The 19,007-nt window shown below is 47.5% G+C and overlaps 1 protein-coding gene across 1 annotated transcript; it reads left to right on the top strand.

The window, feature by feature from the left end:
• Nucleotides 1-4,412: 4,412 nt before the first annotated feature.
• On the top strand, nt 4,413-18,202 carry MAP6D1 (MAP6 domain containing 1; the record flags this gene model as incomplete). The annotated part of the gene is made up of 3 exons (XM_080350107.1): nt 4,413-4,912; nt 15,429-15,546; nt 18,125-18,202. The coding sequence occupies 3 exons, from the start codon at nt 4,413-4,415 to the stop codon at nt 18,200-18,202; spliced, it is 696 nt and encodes a 231-aa protein (XP_080206233.1).
• Between the last annotated feature and the right edge of the window lie 805 nt (nt 18,203-19,007).

Genomic DNA, 19,007 nt, shown 5'->3' with positions numbered 1-19,007 from the left:
ATATTCTTTCACAGCCTTAGCGTGGTGGTTTGTTGGATTTGTTTTGGTTTTTGGTTTTGTTTGGTTGCGGGGGGGTTAGGGGGAGGTGTTGTGTTTTGTTTTTAAAGTTGTGCTGTATTGCTGTAAGGTTTTTCTAAGAATTTTAAAATAGTAACATTTGGTTCAGAATGTGCCAGTTTTAGAAAAATAAGCAGCTTCAGCAAAAAAGTAAATGAGGTGCCCAAAGATCAACAACACTGTAACCGGAAGTAACTACTAAAGTAAACCTGAGGGTCCTACCACAACCAATGTTCCTATTATTCAAATATAAACAAAAGCTGGATTTTGGGTATGCTATGACTGCCAGATCCCTTGCAAAGGTCTGAGGTATCTGCCCAAATACAAACTGTTGGGTTCAAACCCTGTAGACTGAATTAGTCATTCCAGGTGGACTGACTCACCAAAGAACACGTTGTGTCTGTAAAAAACAACTTGTGCCTTTTTGCTTTACAATTGTCTTGCAGAAAATACATTTCCTGTAGGAATAAATACTACCTAATGCTAAGAGGCACCAATTGTAATAAATGATGGAGTACAAAATTGCTGTAAACTCCCCTGCTGCCACAAGCCAGTGCTCAAGTTAACTTTTTTCTTCCTTGGAAAATAAGGTTTGTTCCTTTAAGTCAACAGGCATTTAAATGTTAAAAAAAAAAGAGTTGGAGTATTTAATATTCCTTTGCTCTACTCCAGAAGCTTTCTGGCCTTCTGTTTCTAATCTATCACTTATGTGACACTCGGGACTGAGTGAGGCAGCTGTTGGGGCTGCAGCCCCTGCGCAGCCCTGCCTGCAGCAGCGTGGAGCCGGACATGCAGCCAGACAGACACACTGCCAGCAGCAGCGCCTCTGCAGGGCCGGGGAGAAGCCGGCAGCAGCAAAGGACGGCCACTGAACGAGTTGTCAGAAGTGATTATTTCATGCCAGAGAATCTCATAAGCCATAGCTGAAATATTTTCATGTTGGTTTTACACCTGTTTAACACCCATCTGTTGTCTTTCCCCACTTTTCTATATTTTTCCCCCCTTCTCTTTGTTACCTCTTGCCTACTCAAGAGTTATCTAGTCTCTTCAACGCCTCTGTATTTGTTGAGGGTTTTTTAGAGATCTTGGCTGAAAGCAGTGTGGAAAAATATTACAAGAAAACAATGTAAAAACCCTGAAGGACATATTTTACAGGTCTAGAAGAATAAGCTACAGTTACAGCTAAGTTCATCACCATAGTGGCCAGCACCTCAAAGTTTGGAATTCATACCCCTGTATTGCTTTGCAGGGACTGGAGTCCCACTCATGGTCTGTTGAGTGCAGACGAGCACTGTGACATTTTCAGGCTGAGCCCTCAGAGGCAATGTCTGCACTTCTGCTGGGTGCTCAGAATTACAGGGGCTCAAAGCTCCTGAACAAACAACCTGGAACTGCCAGAGATGTTTGGAAGTCACCATCTTTTCTGTCAGTGGCTGTGGTTTGAGGGTCTCATGCCTAAGCTTCTCCTTAACTTTAGGCCTAATAGCATTCACTTTCTCAAGGCTATTCAGTACCTGAATCTTCCTCATTTACAGAAACCTTAGAGGTGTTAAACACAGGTAAGGTTGTACACACACATTCACACAGCCAAGCACACATCATTTCGCATCAGAGTCTTTGTGCAACATTGTCTGCCAAAGGTAAACTATCTTCTCTGGTTCTAAACGACTTTCAAACCGCCGTAGGAAAGTCAATACTCAAGTCAGACAAGTAATGATGTGGAGTTATGACATCTCACTAGAGTAAATAAGACACGTTTCTGGCAAGCAAATGCCCTTCTTGCAAAATCTGGCATTGGTTTATGCAGTATCTCAGTATTTAGTCACACCTTTGAATGGTAAAGAATTTAGAAGAATGAGGAAAAAAAAACCCACCTAGAACAAAACCAACCACATGGGAAGACTTTTTTCCCCCTTTTCAAAGAGCTTATTGTGAATAAAATTACAATGTGGTAATTATGCGGGTGCTTGGCAGAGACAGCAACTAGTGTTTGTGCAGGAAAATAGCAGTAAGTGTAAAGTCATGGTTAATCATGCAGAGACACAATCCTTCATCCGTTTTCAACAGCTTTTAAGAAAGCCTGCTGTGGCCTTGCCATATTTTAAGGAATATTTTGCTCCAGTGTAGTGATCTGCTCTACTGAAGTTTCATTTTAGTATTAGAGCAAACTGTTTGAGCTTTCAGCCCCCAGTCCTGGCAGCAGCAGCTGTTCTGCTTTCTGATTTGATGCCTTGCCTTTGTCTTAGTGTTGTAGTATTCCCACCCCAGCTCCAGCTTTTAATCATGATAAAGCTCTTCTAAATGCAGAAAACTTTTTAATCTTATCCAGCTCCTTCTGTTTTCCCTGTCCAAGATCGCCTTTGTGCCAGTTGCATCCTACCAGCTCGGATGAGCAGCTGCTTCAAGCATCCCCGATGTTGCAGGTGAGCTCTGAAACACAGGGTGCCAGAGCTGAACTCAGTACTAGGAAGTGGCAGGCACAGGGAGAGCAGAGACATCCAATTTATTCTCCAATGTATTTTGCTAAGTCAGGCCTAGGAACAGGGATCAGAGCATCATTTGTATTGTGCCAGTGATAACAGATGATAAAGTGGACGTTCTGTTTTCTCCCACAACTGTAAAAATCTATTTCCCTTTATTATGGTAAAGTGTTCTACATTTCACCCAAATATTATTGATTTTAAAAGCTACTTTGTAGAGCAGAGTATTGGGGGGGGGGGGGGGAGGGGGGGTGGAAGGGAAGGCAGAAAATTAAGAAATACCTCCCTGCACATTCCTAGAAGTAAAATTAGGTTTGTGGGGTTTTCAGGCAACAAATGAAAAGCAGCATCCAATATCTCAGATGTTATTGTGTCAAGACTTCTGTGTGGGACGGAAACATTGTTACCTCAAACTTCTGAGTCTCTCTGCCCTGACATGCATGAGGTGAGGGAGTGTGTGAAATAAAAACTAATAGAAGCGTCAAATCTGATATTTAGGACAACAGGATCACCTGCAAAGGAATTTCTTTCTATCCCTTGATAACTGTTTCAAAGAGAGGCCAAACACTCAAGGATAGGTTCTGCCTCAGTCCTTATCTACATTTATAGCCCTCCTCTCCACCAGAAGCAGGTGCAAATCTGAAGTCTGAGATGCTAGTATGGTACAAATACAGACTGCTCAGCTGAAATAAAGCAGTAAATCTTAGCTTTTCAAGTTCCACTGCATAATTAATTTCTTACTAGATCTTATCAGATAACCACCTGTAACTAGATTATTACATTATAAATTACCTATCTAGTTAGCCTTTAAATAGATGGTTTTCTAATAGGTGGCATTTCAGTTTATCTGCATTCCTCACTCTTACAGCATTAGATTTCATAGTTTGGTGACCCGTTGGGAGATTTGGTTTCTTCTTTAGTAACACAGTGAATGGGGAATTGTGGAAGAGCATTCTGGCCTGTAGCCATTTATTACATAACATGCTGAATTTCAAAAGCCGGACTTATCCTCGATGTAATTCTGTCAGCTTCAGTGGCTTGCACCAGGACTGTTTGGTTTTGAACGTGAATGTACAAAGAAAAGCTGGGCTTTCCAGTCTCTGGCAAACAGTATATTATGTGGATCATGTATTAAATGTGTAATCAAAGCTTGGATTTTCGTTAATAGGCAGTATTTTTAAAGTGAAGCAGTTAAACTATTAATGTAAATGGAGGACAGGAGGTGTTAAGAGAGGTTGGTTGGCTGTGGTGAGGTTTTGTTTTGTACAAAGCTGTTGGAAACTAACACTGCAAAGCTGCTATTTCTTATGCAGATTACTTATTTTATAAACATCAGGTTTCGTATACAAATGCTTTCTCTAATCACGAATGGTTACTGACAACTTGAAGTTACGATTAAGCAACACTACCCAGCTAGAGCAGAGCAATATCCCTCGCTCGGCCGCTGCCTGCGATCGGGCGTACTGCGGAACTTCCCGGGAACGGAGAGAGGATCCTAACGCACTACAACAGGCGTGGGACTGGAAGGCGCACGGCGAGGTAGAGCCGGTACCCAGGAAGGCAGCCAGCCCCGCAGCCCGGCTCGGATGCCACTGCCCCGCAGCATCGCTCGGAGCCGCCTCCCGGCGGGGCCCCGGCGCAGGGTCCGGTGTCGGCGGCTTTTCCCCGCATCGCCGGCAGCCCCCGCCGGCACCGACAGCCGCACGGAGCTCCTGCCGGCAGCCCGCGTCACGTGTGCGGGCCGTAATCCCGGAGAGGGGGGTGTCAGCACCGGGGGAAGGGGGCGGCAGGAGGAGGGGCTGCCGCCGATGAGGGCTGAAGCCGGGTACCCGGCCGGCTGCGGGCGCCGCTGCGGGCGAGGCGGGGGCTGCGGCCATGGCCTGGCCCTGCATCAGCCGGGTGTGCTGCCTGGCCCGTTTCTGGAGCCAGCTGGACAAGTCCGACCTCTCCGTGCCGCTCACCATCCACAACTACTCGGACATCGAGGAGCAGGAGGACGGGACGCCCCAGCGCGGCGGGCCCCCCGCGCGGGGCAGCGCTCGCCCGCCCGCCCCGGCCCCCCGCCCGCGGGACCCCGCCGCTGGGAAGCCGAGCGGCCGCAGGAAGGGCCGGACGGTCGCGGCCGGGGAGCCCTTCGCGGCGGAGACCCAGTACCGGAGGGACTTCAGAGCGTGGCCCCTCCCGAGGAGGGACGCCTTCCCCTGGGTCAGCGCCAGCAGCGGCGGGAGGGACGGGGCCGCCCCCCAGCCCGCCCCGGGCCGCGCCGCCTGCGCCTTGCCCGGCGGCGGGGGGCGGCCGGCGGCGGACGGCTGCGGCGGCCCCGAGCAGCTCCGGCCGCGCTTACAGGTGGACGGCGGCCACACCACCTCCTACAGGTAACCGGGCCCAGATGACCGCCCCGCTCCCCAGCCCGAGCCCCGGCGGTGCTCCGTGCCGCGGCCGATGGATGCTCCTCCGCAACGCGGGGTGGGGATGCCGGCAACCGACTGCGGCGCGGGGGGAAGCGGTAACCAAGGGGAGAAGCTGGGGGGAAGGCAGGGGCTGCCGTCTCGCCAGTGGGTTCAACCTGTCGCCTAAGCCACATTTGCTTTTGGAAATGCGGTCCTTAAATCGTCACCCGCTCTCCAGGCGGGTGTCCGAGCCCGGCCAGCACCGTCCATGCAGCTCTGCAGCAGAGCCCGGCCGGGCGCACGGCCCCGACACGGCTGAGCCGCCCTGCCTTTCCCAGCTCCTGCCGCGGTTCAGAGCGCAAGCGGGGTGGGATCCCGGGTGCCATCCCTCAGCCTTCCTTTCCCCACCTGCTCATGGGGGACACAGGGCTCCTGTCAGCTGGGGCTGCGCCGGAGCTGTCCGTTCTTAGTGGCACCATACTGTGCTCCCCAAGTCTGTCAGTGCCATCACCTTTTTCCTTTAAAACTCCTGGAATGCCACGTTCAAATTGAACCAAGAATTACTGAGGCACGAAGGCAACAGGGGATATACCCGCAAAAATATGTCAGTATGCTCAATAGGAAAAATTGCCATAAAACACCTTTCCCAAAGAGCTTTAAAAACAACTGACTTTTATGTTATTGATGCCTTCCTTTCCCTGTGATCAATATGACTGTTTACAACCACTCACTCTCTGGAAAAAAAACAATCAGACAGGATGCACCTAAATTCATCCCCTGAAAGGTGAGGGGATTTCAGCTCCTACAAAGCTGCTGTTAAATATTGTGCCAGTTTCACGTTGTTACCACACACTCCCTAACAATGATGCTTAGCAGATTTTAATGTATCTACAAGGTATATTAATAGAATAACTATTTTTATTCCAACAGAATCCCAAGTATTTAGACACTTATTATCTATTATGTACCTAGGAGACATTTCATAATTGCAGTTCATTAGAATGTTTTTCACAATGCTCTTAAGACAGGCATACTGTGGACCCTGGGAAGGATTACAGGCCTGCACAGGAGGGCATATTGCTTATCCCACTCCTTCTCATGCAGGCAGCTGCCCTGGCACTAGCACAGTTAACATGTGGACTCTGGGAGGAATAACTGCAGTGTTTAAGTTTATGTGCTATTTCATCCTTTGCCACATCTCATAGGAGAATCATGGAGTGATGATTAACTCTGAAGAAAAGCACTTCTAGATTTCCAAGCAGCACAGGAATTACTGCAGAGAAACCTACCTAGTTACAAGACTTTGCAAGGTTCAACTTTCAGAAACACATCAATACCCCTGTTGTTGAACCCTGCCCTGTTTCTTCAGCCTGATCCCGGAGGAAGGGCACAATAGCCTGCATTAGGGCTGCAGCTTCCCTACAGCTGTTCCAACACTCAGAGTCACTTCTTGCATCTTTCTTCCCTCTGACTTGTCTACTCTTACACAGGGTTCTCAACTATTGTCATGAAAGAGCAAGAAATGTGCAGGTCACAGGACAAACATTGGCCAAAATGAGATACCAACAAGCAAATCAAAACAAATTTTACAAAAAGTAAGACTTAAAAGTAGTTGAGGAACTCCTCTCAGCTGATGAGAGGAGCAGTGCAGGACAAGGACAGAGGCACAAGCTGCAGCAGCCACATCAGAACAGAGCTCTCACATAACACCTTTAAGCTGCTCAAAGGCTACATAGTACAACTAATGCAGACAGGGCTATACAAGTCCAGCCACCTTGGTCTTATTCCAGTAATTCCCACAGTTGCTTTTAATTATTACCCAGTACAACACTGCAAATGCAAAAAATCCCCATACCAGCCAAAGCAACCTAGAAAAGCCACAGGACTCAGAATAAGCAGCAGGAGAAAGGTCCACAACAGCTTCACAAGCTGCAAGGGTCTATTTTGCTTTGGATTTGTTACTTTTTCTTTAAGAAAGACTAAACAGGAGCTTTCCTCTTACCATATTATTTTCCAAAGACAGTATTGCAGTCTGCAAACACATACCTCGTCTTTAGGCTGTAGTCAAACAGCACCATTAAGTGTTGATGTTCTTCATCTTCCTAACAAAGACCAGAAAGACCCAACTGGTGCACTAACCTGTTCCTCAGTGGCCACACACAGCTCCACTAACCTCTAGCAGCTAGGATCTGCTGCACTTCTTATCAGCTGTGTCCACCCACAGATGAGGATGCTGGGAAAGCAGGAAAGGCAGATCAGCTATGGTAGAGGCACAGCACTATTACCAGGGGCTGCTGGAGGGTGCTGAACCCTGATGAGGAGGTTGGGTGTGAGATACATGATGCCTTTAGGGGATCTGAGAAAAGGGAGACACAGAGATACACATGTAGGGGATGCTGCAGGTAGAAGGTTAGAGGAGCAAAGTTGTGAAAAATGCACATGGTTCTTGGTTAGACATCCTAATTTCCTTTCTATGGAGAACCTTGGGAATATTTCCCCCTTTTCTGCTGTTGCAGGAATATCAGACATTTCCTATGGCTCAGCCCTGCAGCCCTGAGGACCAGGCTCTGTGTATGGGGACCTGCATCCATTCGCACAAGAAATGGGTCATTTTGAGTCCTGTGTGCTGCAGGTGCTCCTGGCTCTGCTCCCCACCAGGTCAGGCCCACTCCACAAGGCTCCCACCATCAGGATCTGCTCCTGCAGTGTGGACACTGCCAGTCAGCAGCTTCCAGCTGTGTTTTGTGACTCTGTCAGGTCTCAGCAGCTGGCTGGGCTTGCTTAATGTTAAAGAGAAAAGATCTTGAAGGGAGGGAAAGAACGGCTTGAACAGGACAGCGCAGAAAATTTGGCATTGATACATGGCCCACTCCAAGCTTTTAATGGCAGTAGTGGTATTCTTCCTTAATTCTGAAAGGTGGTGGAGGTTTTTTAGGTTTCATTTGTTTCTTTTTAGTTCAGGGATTTTGATGGCAACAGCCTATTGCATGTTTGTTTCTGTGGAACACTCAAGTGCAGTGGTGAGTCCCATGTAACGTTCAGCATTATTTGATATGTTTTTGTGCATCAGAGCACCGCTCCTGTGAGGCTTCATTCTGCAAGTTCTTGCTACATCTTTGTCTCTGCACTGTTTTTTAAGCTCATAAGGAAACTCAGCTGCATACAAAACTGGCTGTATGTGGTGCAGCCAGTCAGTCTGACGTGGCATTTCCCAGGACAAAATAAACCCCCAGGATCAGTGACGAAGACCAGTCCCATTGCTAGTGACTTCTGGGGGAGCCTTTCTACGGCCAGAAGAAAATAAAGATGGAGGGGATTTTGGAAGAATACCTGTACCTCTGAGGAAGCAAAGATATTTTTAATTTTGAAAGCATAACTCTGTATAAAGAGTGGAAGAACAGTGCAGCTGCCTGCCCTCCAAACTATTGCCCCATGTCCCCAAACCTTTGGGACCGCTCCGGTTCCTGGAATTCTGCAGGGCCTGAATGAAGTCAAACCCCAGTTGGGCTACATGGGGGGAGCTCAGGCACATGGGCTGAGGCAGATCGATACAAGCCGCACTTGAAAGGCTAAAATGGGATGTGCTTCAACTGCAAAAAGATGCTGCGGACTGCTGCAGGCGGTTGCGGTAGATCACACCTTACTGACGCGGGAGGAGGAGGAAGGATGCGCTGAGCCACCTTCTCTGCACTTCCCTGAGGGTTTGTCCTTGGGGGTCATGGAAGTGGCTTCTCCCTTTCAGCAGCAAGTTGCAGGTGCTGTGTATTTCTGACACAGTAGAGGTTTGCACACAGTTAACTGTAGCACTAAGCCTTGATTGCATTTAGCAGACATTTTAGAAGTAGATGAGTGCTTTACTTAGCTCCCTTCTACAGCAGGTGAGAGAAGCTGGTGCTGTCAGCAGGTATCTCCAGCTGGCTCTGTTATCTGGATGTCATCTTCTTACCTTGTTGGAAGACAAGGGGGATGAAGGCACAACGTCTCTGCCAGGCCTGATATTGCTGGGAGAAGAGCCCTGTTCAAGGCTCAGCTGTACCTCTTTAGATCGCTTCAGACCTCAGTTTCCCCTTTGGTAACCTGCCAGTTTCCAGAAAGCACTTCAAATGTATAAATGAAAACCTTGCATCAGAGCTGTGAGAGATCGTTTTGCCTTTTCTTCCTCCACCCATTGGCTTTGCTTGTATTAGTACTAAGAGAAGGGGGACGATGACCAAATTTCTGCACACATACACTACCAGTCCCAAGCAGAGCCTAGTCTCTGCAGCTGGTGTTTCTGAATTACAGGTGTTTTGAGTGGGTGTGAGAGTCGAGAGCACCCGCCTTGTTCATAGGTGGGAGGCACAGCAGTAAAGCAGAGAAAACCGAGGGCCCAGAGATCAATGGGGTTTCCTGCTCACCCAGAGTGAGCAATCCTGTTTTGTTGAAAAGAAAATGTGTAAAGAGCTGAGGCCATTAAGGGGAAAGGGCCTGGTGTGGCATTGCTAATGATTTTGGGAATAGCAGGGTGGAAGATCCCTCAGCAAACTGAACTCCCATCTTCTTGTGTGAGTACTCAGCGTGTGCTGTTTGTGGCACTGTGACCATGGAGCAGAGACATTCTCCCACAAAGGGAGATACTGCAGAGTGAAGGGGAAGGACACTTTTCTCCATGTCTGTGGATGCAGTCACAGTTACTTGGCTGTCTGTACTGTTCACCTGCCTTCAAATAGTACTTTTGCAAAACAGCAAAGTGAACTGTGGTGGCTGTTTCACATTGAAAAGCATCTTATTTCATCTATAAAGAAGAAAACAGAGAAAACACCTGCCCTCATGTTCGGCAATGTATGGGATCATGGCACACACCTGAGCTGGCAGGGTTAACAGTACTGTGTATGAGGAGCTCCATCCTTGATCCAGCACGATATTTAAACATATGCTTATCCTTAATTATATGAGTAAAGCTTTTATAATCAAGGCTTACAGTTATCTTTACATTCTTAAGTATCTTGCTGCTTGGGGAAATTAATACTGAAGCCTCTGATTTTTACGCTATTTAAGAAGTAAGCTTGCTTGGTGCAGGCATTGGGATGGATCCAGAGAGACTCGCCGTGCACTGCATAGCCTGCCTGGGGCAAGAAGGGACTTGGAGGCGGACAGAGCTGCAGGAGGAGAGAGCAAGGGGGCTGGAAATAGTGGCTCAAGAGAGGAAGTCTGTTGTGCAAAGTACGCTGCAGAACTGAAATGCAAAATATTCAAAGCTGTTGTGTAAAGGTAGGAGGAATTTTCTCCACTCAAAGTACACCCAAAGTTACGTTAGAGAAGAATGGGAAGTGGAATAATGACAGAAGTCAAGACCCTAAGACCTACCCAGAAACCCTCATTCACACAGCTCCAGTAAGAGGGAAGCAGCTGCCTGTCCTGTCATATTGCTGTAAGTGCTCCTTCGCTCGGGGATCTGTCTGCAAGCAGAGCAAGCCCCCCCTACTCACCCTAAGACAACAGTTTGAGGCTTAAGTTATTTTTCCTGGCCCTTCAGTCTGATCTTTTGCTGTTGCTTCTCTCTGGTGAGTTATGAGCAGCTCCGGGTACTGCCTGACTCTGCTGCAATGGAGAGCTGAGACAGGGAACAGCCAGATGTCTTCTGCTTTCCTTTTCTGTAATTTCTGTATGCTAGTCTAGCTCTATCTCTATTTTTTTCCCCTCCATCAACCTTTCCCCCATTCCTGTGGTCTTTGGCTGGATAGGAGAATGGAGACAATCTGCTCCTGTGTGTCCCAAGCTTGGAAGGGCCTCCAGCACTGCACTGGTATCTAACACAGCTTAGAGGAAAAACACCCATACCACCTTCTGCCCAAACCCCACACAGCAGTCTGGCTTCCTCAACAGATGTCTAGAGTAGTGTGTACTTTGAAAATAAAATCTTAATAACAGAGACCCCCAAAATGTACACAGAACTTTCCACCTGAAGAGGAAATGAGACAAATGCTCACTATGCCACTTAATTGTCACTGGTGTGCTTGGTATGAGAAAGAAGAGGGCAGTGAAAGAATAAATGCAGGCTATCTCAGGCAGTGTAGCTCAGAGTTATGTTCAGCTATACAGGATGAGCATTTTTCTCTGTTTCTTAAATGATAAATTGGATTATAATGCAGTGGCTCAGAATGCCACTGATAATTAATCATATGAAGCAAACCGTGACAAAGATGAGGTACTACAGCACCAACTGTGATGACACTGGTGGGGCAAAGGAATAATATAAATACTGAAGGTGAATCTGTCTGGAAATGACAGCCCCAGTATTGCAAACAGCACAGCTGGTTATTTCTGCCCTCTGCCTCCCCACCCCTGGTAGAAATGCCCTTCATCTCAGTGAAAAAAAAACAACAACACTTTCTAGGTTAAATTTTCACTAGATCAGTAAAATAAAGATTTTGCAGGTGGCTTTCTCTGCAAGGCCAGAAAACATTTGTGAAGGGCATTAAATGGGGGAAGAGCCCAAAGGCAGCACAGGTTCCGGTGACCACACAGCTCACAGCACCCAGCAACCTGAGCTGCAGGGAGGAATAGAAGGACCAGTCCTGAATCCATCGTTCCCAAATCATGCCCTGAAGTCTGCAAGGCCGCACAACAAATTGTGGTGAGAACATCCCCCCACCCGACTCGCTGTGTCTTGTCTGTTGGACAGCCCTGGTGCAGGGGTCCTGCTCACTGGCACACAACCACCAGCTTGCTGAAACAGCTCTCTTCAAAGCTGGGCTTCATAGTAACCCTCTGGTAATTACAGTCCAACCTCGTTTGTCTGTTTGTTTCCAGCATACACATTAGCTGCACTCCCACTTGCTCCATTTCCCATCACTGCTGCGGGGTTGAACTGTCCCAGCAGGTCACCAGCCTCGCGCTCTCCACACTGAATCGATCCAAACCTGCCCCTCCAGCCACGTGCTAATGCAGTACAAAATAAATGCCTTTCCACGGGCTCTATTAACCAATTACAAGAAAGAGCAAACAAATGATCCACAAACCAGTGATTTACGTGATCAAAGTAGTTCCACAGAGTAAAGGGGCAGTCACCTGCAGGGAGCTGCTGTTTATTCCTTCCAGTGAGTCGGAGGTGAAGAAACAGCAGTACACAAAAAGCAGCCCTTCCTCCCCTTTGGTTCCTGCTATTTTAAAGCCTGCCTACAACTCAGGAGGTCTTTTTCTTTCACAGCCCTGGTGCTTCAGTACTTATAAGTACCACTGGGTCATTTCTATTTACAGAGATCAAAAAATCTCACCTCTAGGTTGTAACAATGAAGAACAAAAGAGAAACTAAAGAGAGCCTGGATGCTGAATTATAGGCTTGGAGGCTACTCGCCCTCCACTTCAGGTGCTTGCAGCCCCAAAATAACCTGACAACAGCTGCTGCCTAGGGACAAGGAGGAGGAAGGGGAGGGGGTACAGCAGGAAGGATGAAGACGACTGTCTCCAGCAGCAAGTCAGTGTGTCTTGTTCATCCCCAAAGGGAGCTGGACAACACACCACACAGGGCTTTCCCTTTCCCCATACCATTTCTGTAAATTCCTCTCCCACCATGCTGTTCTCTTGCTAATAATGCTACTTGTGTGATCCGGGATGAGACACTAGCCATGGTGTCAGACACTGGGAAGGGAGGGAGAGGCAACATACCAGCTGAGATTTACCTGATGCATTGGCTTCCTCAAGTACAGGAAGCAAATGGTGGGAGAAAGTCAGTAAATCTTGACAAGTAAATCACTTGACATCTTAAACTAAGTAACATTCCCCAGGCTCCAAGTAGCTCATGTATTTTTACTCCACTCATGACTCCAAGATTGATTTCTATAATAACCAAGTCAGAAAAGTGGTATTTGGGCTCATGTTCCTTCTGACTCCTTGCTATGCAGCTGGAGATGGGTGCACATGTCATGCAACCTGAAAGGCAGAGCAAATTCAGTTAGATGTACTTTCTGAACCAAAGGTTACAATTTTCATTTCTTATTGTGCTTCAAGTACCTTGACTCCCAAAGGGGATACGTCATCTCTGTTTTGCCCAGTCCCTTCTCTGTGGATCAGAGTCCTGGATTCCCCCAGGGGAAAATACTGATTCCAGTAATACTGCTGTGGGTCCGAGCTGTAACTATTTGCCCTCACTTCTCTGTTTCCATGGGTGATGGCAAAGCGTCTCCTCACTGCATGTAGGTGCCTCAAAAATAGTTTTGACTATCCAGGCAGAGAGGAGAATGCTTCGGCTTCTAGCCAAAATGACGGTCCTGTGATCCAAAAGGGCTGTCTTTGGGCGCCTGCCAAATCAGCAAATGATCTGCTATGAAGCAGCAAGACAGAGCTGGCTGCAGAGACAGGCAGCACAGTCATTCATGGAAAGCTGGGAACACACTCCACTGCAGCGTAATGCAGCGGAGAGACCAGCCGGCACGAGGATGAATGGTCAGGAATCAATGGCACCAGCATCTTTGAGGCAACACAGCTTTATGAGGGGCAGCAGGTTCCAGTTCCTGGAAACTGCTGGGAAGTAATTGATGGCTTTGTACTATTTTGCTGGTATTTTGCCCAGTAGCTCTGTGTCCTCCCTCTGGATGCGCAGCAGAGCAGAGCTCAGATTTAACTCAGCATTCACACGTCTGAGATTCCCTGCTGAAAGGTTGCCTTCCTGAGGCATCACTTGGCCAAAAATCACCTTTCTGCAAAGGTGCTTCCTTATCCTGAGGTGCTAAAACAGCAGGAACTTCAGCACCAGCACTGGGTGAGCTCTGCAGGCACTTACCTGCTGCCTGAGCAAGCTGGGACAGCAAGATGCAGGGAAGCTAGAAGGTGGCAGCTCAGAACAGCGAGAGCAAACCAATTAAAAAAAAGATTTGCAAGGCACAAAGACAGCCTTGACAGGGGCCTAGTTTTCCTTTCCAATGGGCATGAAGCTCTTCTGTAGAGCAATATCTGTTACTGAGTGGATTTAAGAACTTGCTCCGCCTCCACTCAAGCTGATAAACTGCTGTCAGTCCCGACTGCAGCTTCTGCCCATCTGCTTGTGCCTGCACCCACACTCATCTGTCCTGACAGTAGGCCAGTGCCAGCAGCTAGCTCAGTCCAGAGACAGTAACCTATTTTTTTTAGAATTAATTTCATTAGCATGCTTGTTTCTCCGTTTGTCTTAGAAACAGTCCAGGGTTGCACCCTGTATCTACGAATTAACCAAGAAAAGAGGCAGCATTTTAAGGCTGAGTCTATGTTTAAAAATCAAGCATAAAGGAGGCAGCAGTTATTTTGGTAATATACTAAAAGGATCAAAACCAAACTACACATTTTAAAATCATATTCCACACTTATACACTTTAAACAAGATTTTTAAAAGAGGAATTTGCAGGTAAAATAGCAAATAGCATGCTTGAGAAAAATGAAAATCAGAAAGGCTGGGATCAAAGCTAAGCTCAACACACTAAAACACCCTATTTCCGTGGCTTGGGCATGGCTCAGAACTTAGTCTTACACCTTGATCCTGTGTATAAGCAGCTAGTAAAATGCAGTTATTTAAGTATGCCAGAGTATGAACATACAATTTTCACATCTTGGTTAGTTGCGTCTCCTTTTGCTACCGAAGCTGCCTGAATTGGTTGCCAGAGATACATAACAGAAACAGAGGAGACTTCTGTCTCTCCTGAGAGCAAACAAGCCAGCTCAGCTGGCTGCTACTGCAGCATCCAGAAGGTCTGAATGGAGAGGGCATTAGTGCAGCCTGTTTGTGACAAGAGGTACAATGAAGCAGAGACCCTGCTATGCTGTTCTTCTGTGCTCTCGAAACCTGTACTGCCCCTTCCCTCAGTGCAGTCTCTGCACCCATTTCTGAGATGTCACCGCTCCAATAATAAATCAGCCAAGTGTCTTCTTCTCAGACATTATTGTGCAAAGTCAAAACACTTGCCCCCACCTGAAGGAAAATCATCAGCAGAAGCATCTTCCTACTGGGCTGGTGTCTCCCTTGGAACACATTTCAGACTGAGTTGCTGCAGAGGCACAGCACAGCACACATGGGGAAACGTGCCAGCTGTCGAGAGAGCTGGAGCCAAGTAAGGGAACATCAGCAGTGTCCCTCCCTGCATGTGAGGGCTGGGCACCCGCAGCCCCAGACCAAGATGTTTCACATTGTAAGCAGCCAATAAGCCAGACAATGTTTTACATTGTAAGTGATCATTGAGCTATCAAGCAAAAAGTCACCCTGGCTTTTTCTTACCCAGGAGGAAAGCACTGAGCACCTCTGGGAGAGCGCACATTTTTCCAGGAATAAAAAAATAGTTAAGTCAGGGCAGCCAGTTAGCCCAGTCTCCTGCATCTTTCAGCCTGGGCTTCTAAGAGAGGCAGGCCCCTAGGCTCAGTTCTTCTTTTATTCTCAGTATACATTAGACAAGTTCAGTCTTACAAGCAGATTGTAACCAGCCTTGCTTTCTGGCTTTGCAACCACTGAGCAGAAGTACCCTGTATGTTGTGTTTTATCTTGACAATCTCATTTCAGGCAAGAGTATCGTGCATGGACTGGAGTAAAACCATCCAAGCCTATAAAGACAAAGCAAGGCTTCATTATCCCAGAAGACCATTTTGTTCAAGAGACAAGCTACAAGGCAGATTTTAAGGTAATTAACTTTTTTTTCAATCACAAAGTCAATGTGAGTAAAGCCCAAAGTGGGTATCAGGAACTCCTAATTTGTTATTGGTGTGGTGCATGTAAAATAAAACCATATCCTCATTGACCACTCTTTCATCACTGCCCATTAGGTAATATGGACATCCCTTGCTTTCACAGAGACATGCTAAAGAATGTCATACTGTAACTTATCGTAATTCAACACAGACCAAGATTTTAAGCTGCATGACAGTCAGGAAATTCAAGATTTGCAGTTGCCTCAGCTGAGGGAATGACACACAGCTTGTACAACTCAGAACAGTCAGTGTGCACTGGTGTTACAGCTGTAGTGCAAGATTCAACCTCTGGTGCTGCTGTCAACCATGGACACAGGTGTTTGCAGGGGAACATCTGCAGATCACTGGCTAAGAAACAGCACCCACCCAAACACGACAAAACTCTCCTGTGCTAGTAAGGGCAGAAGCTGTCCCCACTACCAACACCAAGGATGATATCCATGTGGTGAGCAGCTGAGCCACACAGCTCTTGGGATTCTCCTCCGAGATTCTACAACCCTCTATAGCAGCATAAGATCATTTTCTTGTTGGTGAAAGACGTGAAAGCATTACTGAAAATCCCATGAGGAAATGTTCTCTTTGTACTTGACATTTTCCCCGATGGGGCCCCACACACTCCCCATCTCCATGAATAAGGAAAGTGCACACCGATGAGGCTCTGGTTTAGCTGCTTTTTGTTTTAGACCACCGAAGAGAATGGCACTTCACAGCCTATTGCAAAAGCTGTTCACAGGCTGCACCAAGCGACTCGGAAAGCAGAGACGGGTCCAGGGCTGAATTCCCCAGCTGCAGAGTGCTGTGTCGTTAGAGGTAATAGCAGCTACTCCAGGGCCACATGTAAAAAGCAAATCTTTGCCTTGGAGGAGCCAAGGAAGAAGTGTTTAATCAGCAGACAGTGAAGAGCCTCCTCCGCAGAGGATTGCTGGCACACTGCTGCGACAAGGCACACAATGGGTATATCCAGCTCCACTGAAAGTGGGACAGTGACCGCAGGCAAAACAGAATTTGCAAACCTCACTGAAACTTCCTTCTTGCTCCAAATAGTCTGGGCTGTTACTGAGGTGCAGCAATGAGGATAGAGGGTATTTAACCCTTAAACCTTGTATTTCGACCCTTGTATTTAATCTCATATTTTGACCCCAGAGAGGCAAAATATAGTGTCTGCTTGGCAGACAGGATCCAAAGGAGAGGATCTTAGATGAGCCCCTTAGTCCCTATCCCAGTTCTCATGGAAGGGAAAGAGAAGACTAGAATCCTAGACACAGAAACATTCTGCCAAGGACTATGTAAGCAAAAGTCCCGTTTCCTGGAGCCCCAGGGAAGCACAGTGGCCTCTCTCACAGACAGCATAGGAAAGGTGCAGTCTGGAATGAAGGTGGTGCTGAGGAGCCACCAGTTCAAACAGAAGTCAGAGTCTCCCTGATTTACACTTGGCCATTTGGACTTTCCCTCTTGCCTGAAGCCCATGGCTTTGCTGGACACGGGGGAGTCAGGTTTATGCTTTGTGCTGACAGCCTGCACGTAGGATTCAGGCTTCTGTTTCTCTCCAGCTACTGAGCTGTGCACACCTGTTTGTGATGCTCCTCTTGTTCCTTAGTGTGTCAGATGCATCCCCAGAGGAATGGAAAAAACACAAGAACAACAACAAACAGATCGATAACTCTCCCTATACTCCCCTTGCATGTAGTCTTGCTCTTCTTTCTCTAATCAGATGGTGCCAAGAGAATACTCAGCAAAGCTTTCCATCCTTTTGTGTTTTATGGCCAGATTCACCCAGAGTCCTGGGCTGGATGCGCAACTAAGGATGGTCCTGTTTCAAATCCTTTGGGTTTTAAGCATCCAGTTGTACTTCATACTTCAGTACAACCACAACAGCTACATATTGCATGAAATCCTGATTCGAAAGACATCAGAGAGAACATCCTCTCTTGCCTCCACCTTTCCTCCAGGCCTGAGTTTACAACCTTATCAAAGTCCTTGCAATTTCACAGCCTGGCATGGTCAGTAACCAGTTTTTCTCCTTTGGGTACCCCAGCTCTGTGCCTCTGTTCACAGCACGCATAGCTTGCAGCCCCATAAAGCATAACAGTGAGTCATTCTGACGGAGCCTGGATGGCATTCTTCAAAAGGTTAAGGACCTGACACACACCACTTAAATCCAGTGGTGAATTTGTTGTGATGTTTGTGGAGTACTTGCCAGCAGGGCTGTGTGAAGAGGGCAGCTCTATGTGGCAGAGCCTGGCTCCTGCCCAGCCATGGCCATTCCCCTCACACCACACACCTCCAGGCCCAAGGGATGGGTTACAACAGAGCCTCTCCTGGGTGGCACAGCATCACGCCTGCCCTTGAGTCACCCCATATGCCAAGACCGGTGTCATCAATGCCCAGCCAAGAGCTCATGGGGGAGAGCAGACACACAGCAGATTGTCACAACACTCCAGACCCCTCAAAATCTCCAGACAGCTGCACCCTGTGTCGCACTAACGTTTCTCTCCCCCCTCACCCCACTAGATCCCAGAGGTGAAGACCAGGTTCTCCCCCAACCCTTCTGCTGTTTTCCAGGCGCCCTCACGGATCCTCAACGTGTGAACCTGGACTCTCCGCACACCCAGGCAGCTGAAACGTGGCGTTTCTGTTCAGATGTATCACTATGCAATTTTCATGAGGAGCATTAAGATCAAAGAACCAGTATTATCAAAAGCAGCTCCAGTGATTAATGATATGCACACACACTTTCTGTTAATACAACAAACTGCAAAGTGCTCGGTTCAGAACTGGCAAAACACGCTGCGAGGAGTGACCTAGTTTTTCACAGGAGCAGGTTCATTGCTGTGCCAGCTGGTGTCACGTTAGGAGATTGATTTTGGGCAGCAAAGGCTGTATTGCAGGCACCATCCCTACATTTAACCATATCGGGCAGGAGAGCAAACAATTGCAAGTGGGATGGATAATTAAAACCAAAAAGAGTTTCTTTTGGCAGCACCCTCTAAGTAGGTCAGTGAAAGACAGGGAGGGTCTGGCTGACTTTGAGCTTCTTGAGGGATTTTGGGAATAGGACCTCAAATGGCATCACTAGAAATCATAGCACCAAAGGGGCTGATCTGAACTTCCAGAGTTGTTTTAGAAGCTGGAGGAAGCCAGCGTCATTGAACTCTAAAACAAAATGGGCACATGCAGTGTCTTAGGGCTTTAAGGCTGGAAAGCAGGATATTTCCGAAACTGGTGGGCTGAGACAGGAGCAAGAGGGACTGAACTTTGGGAGCCAGCCCTGACAGCAACACTCTGGTCTGGTTTGGAGGGGATTGCATGGACAGAACCACCTAAGCACCTACCAGACTGCAGAGGATCTAAAATATTTATGTAATTTATATAGCCGTTAGGGCGAGTGTAAATA

This window comes from Nesoenas mayeri, assembly GCF_963082525.1.
Source record: "Nesoenas mayeri genome assembly, chromosome: 9".
Lineage (NCBI taxonomy): Eukaryota > Metazoa > Chordata > Aves > Columbiformes > Columbidae > Nesoenas > Nesoenas mayeri.
This window is presented reverse-complemented; position numbering and strand designations above follow the sequence as displayed.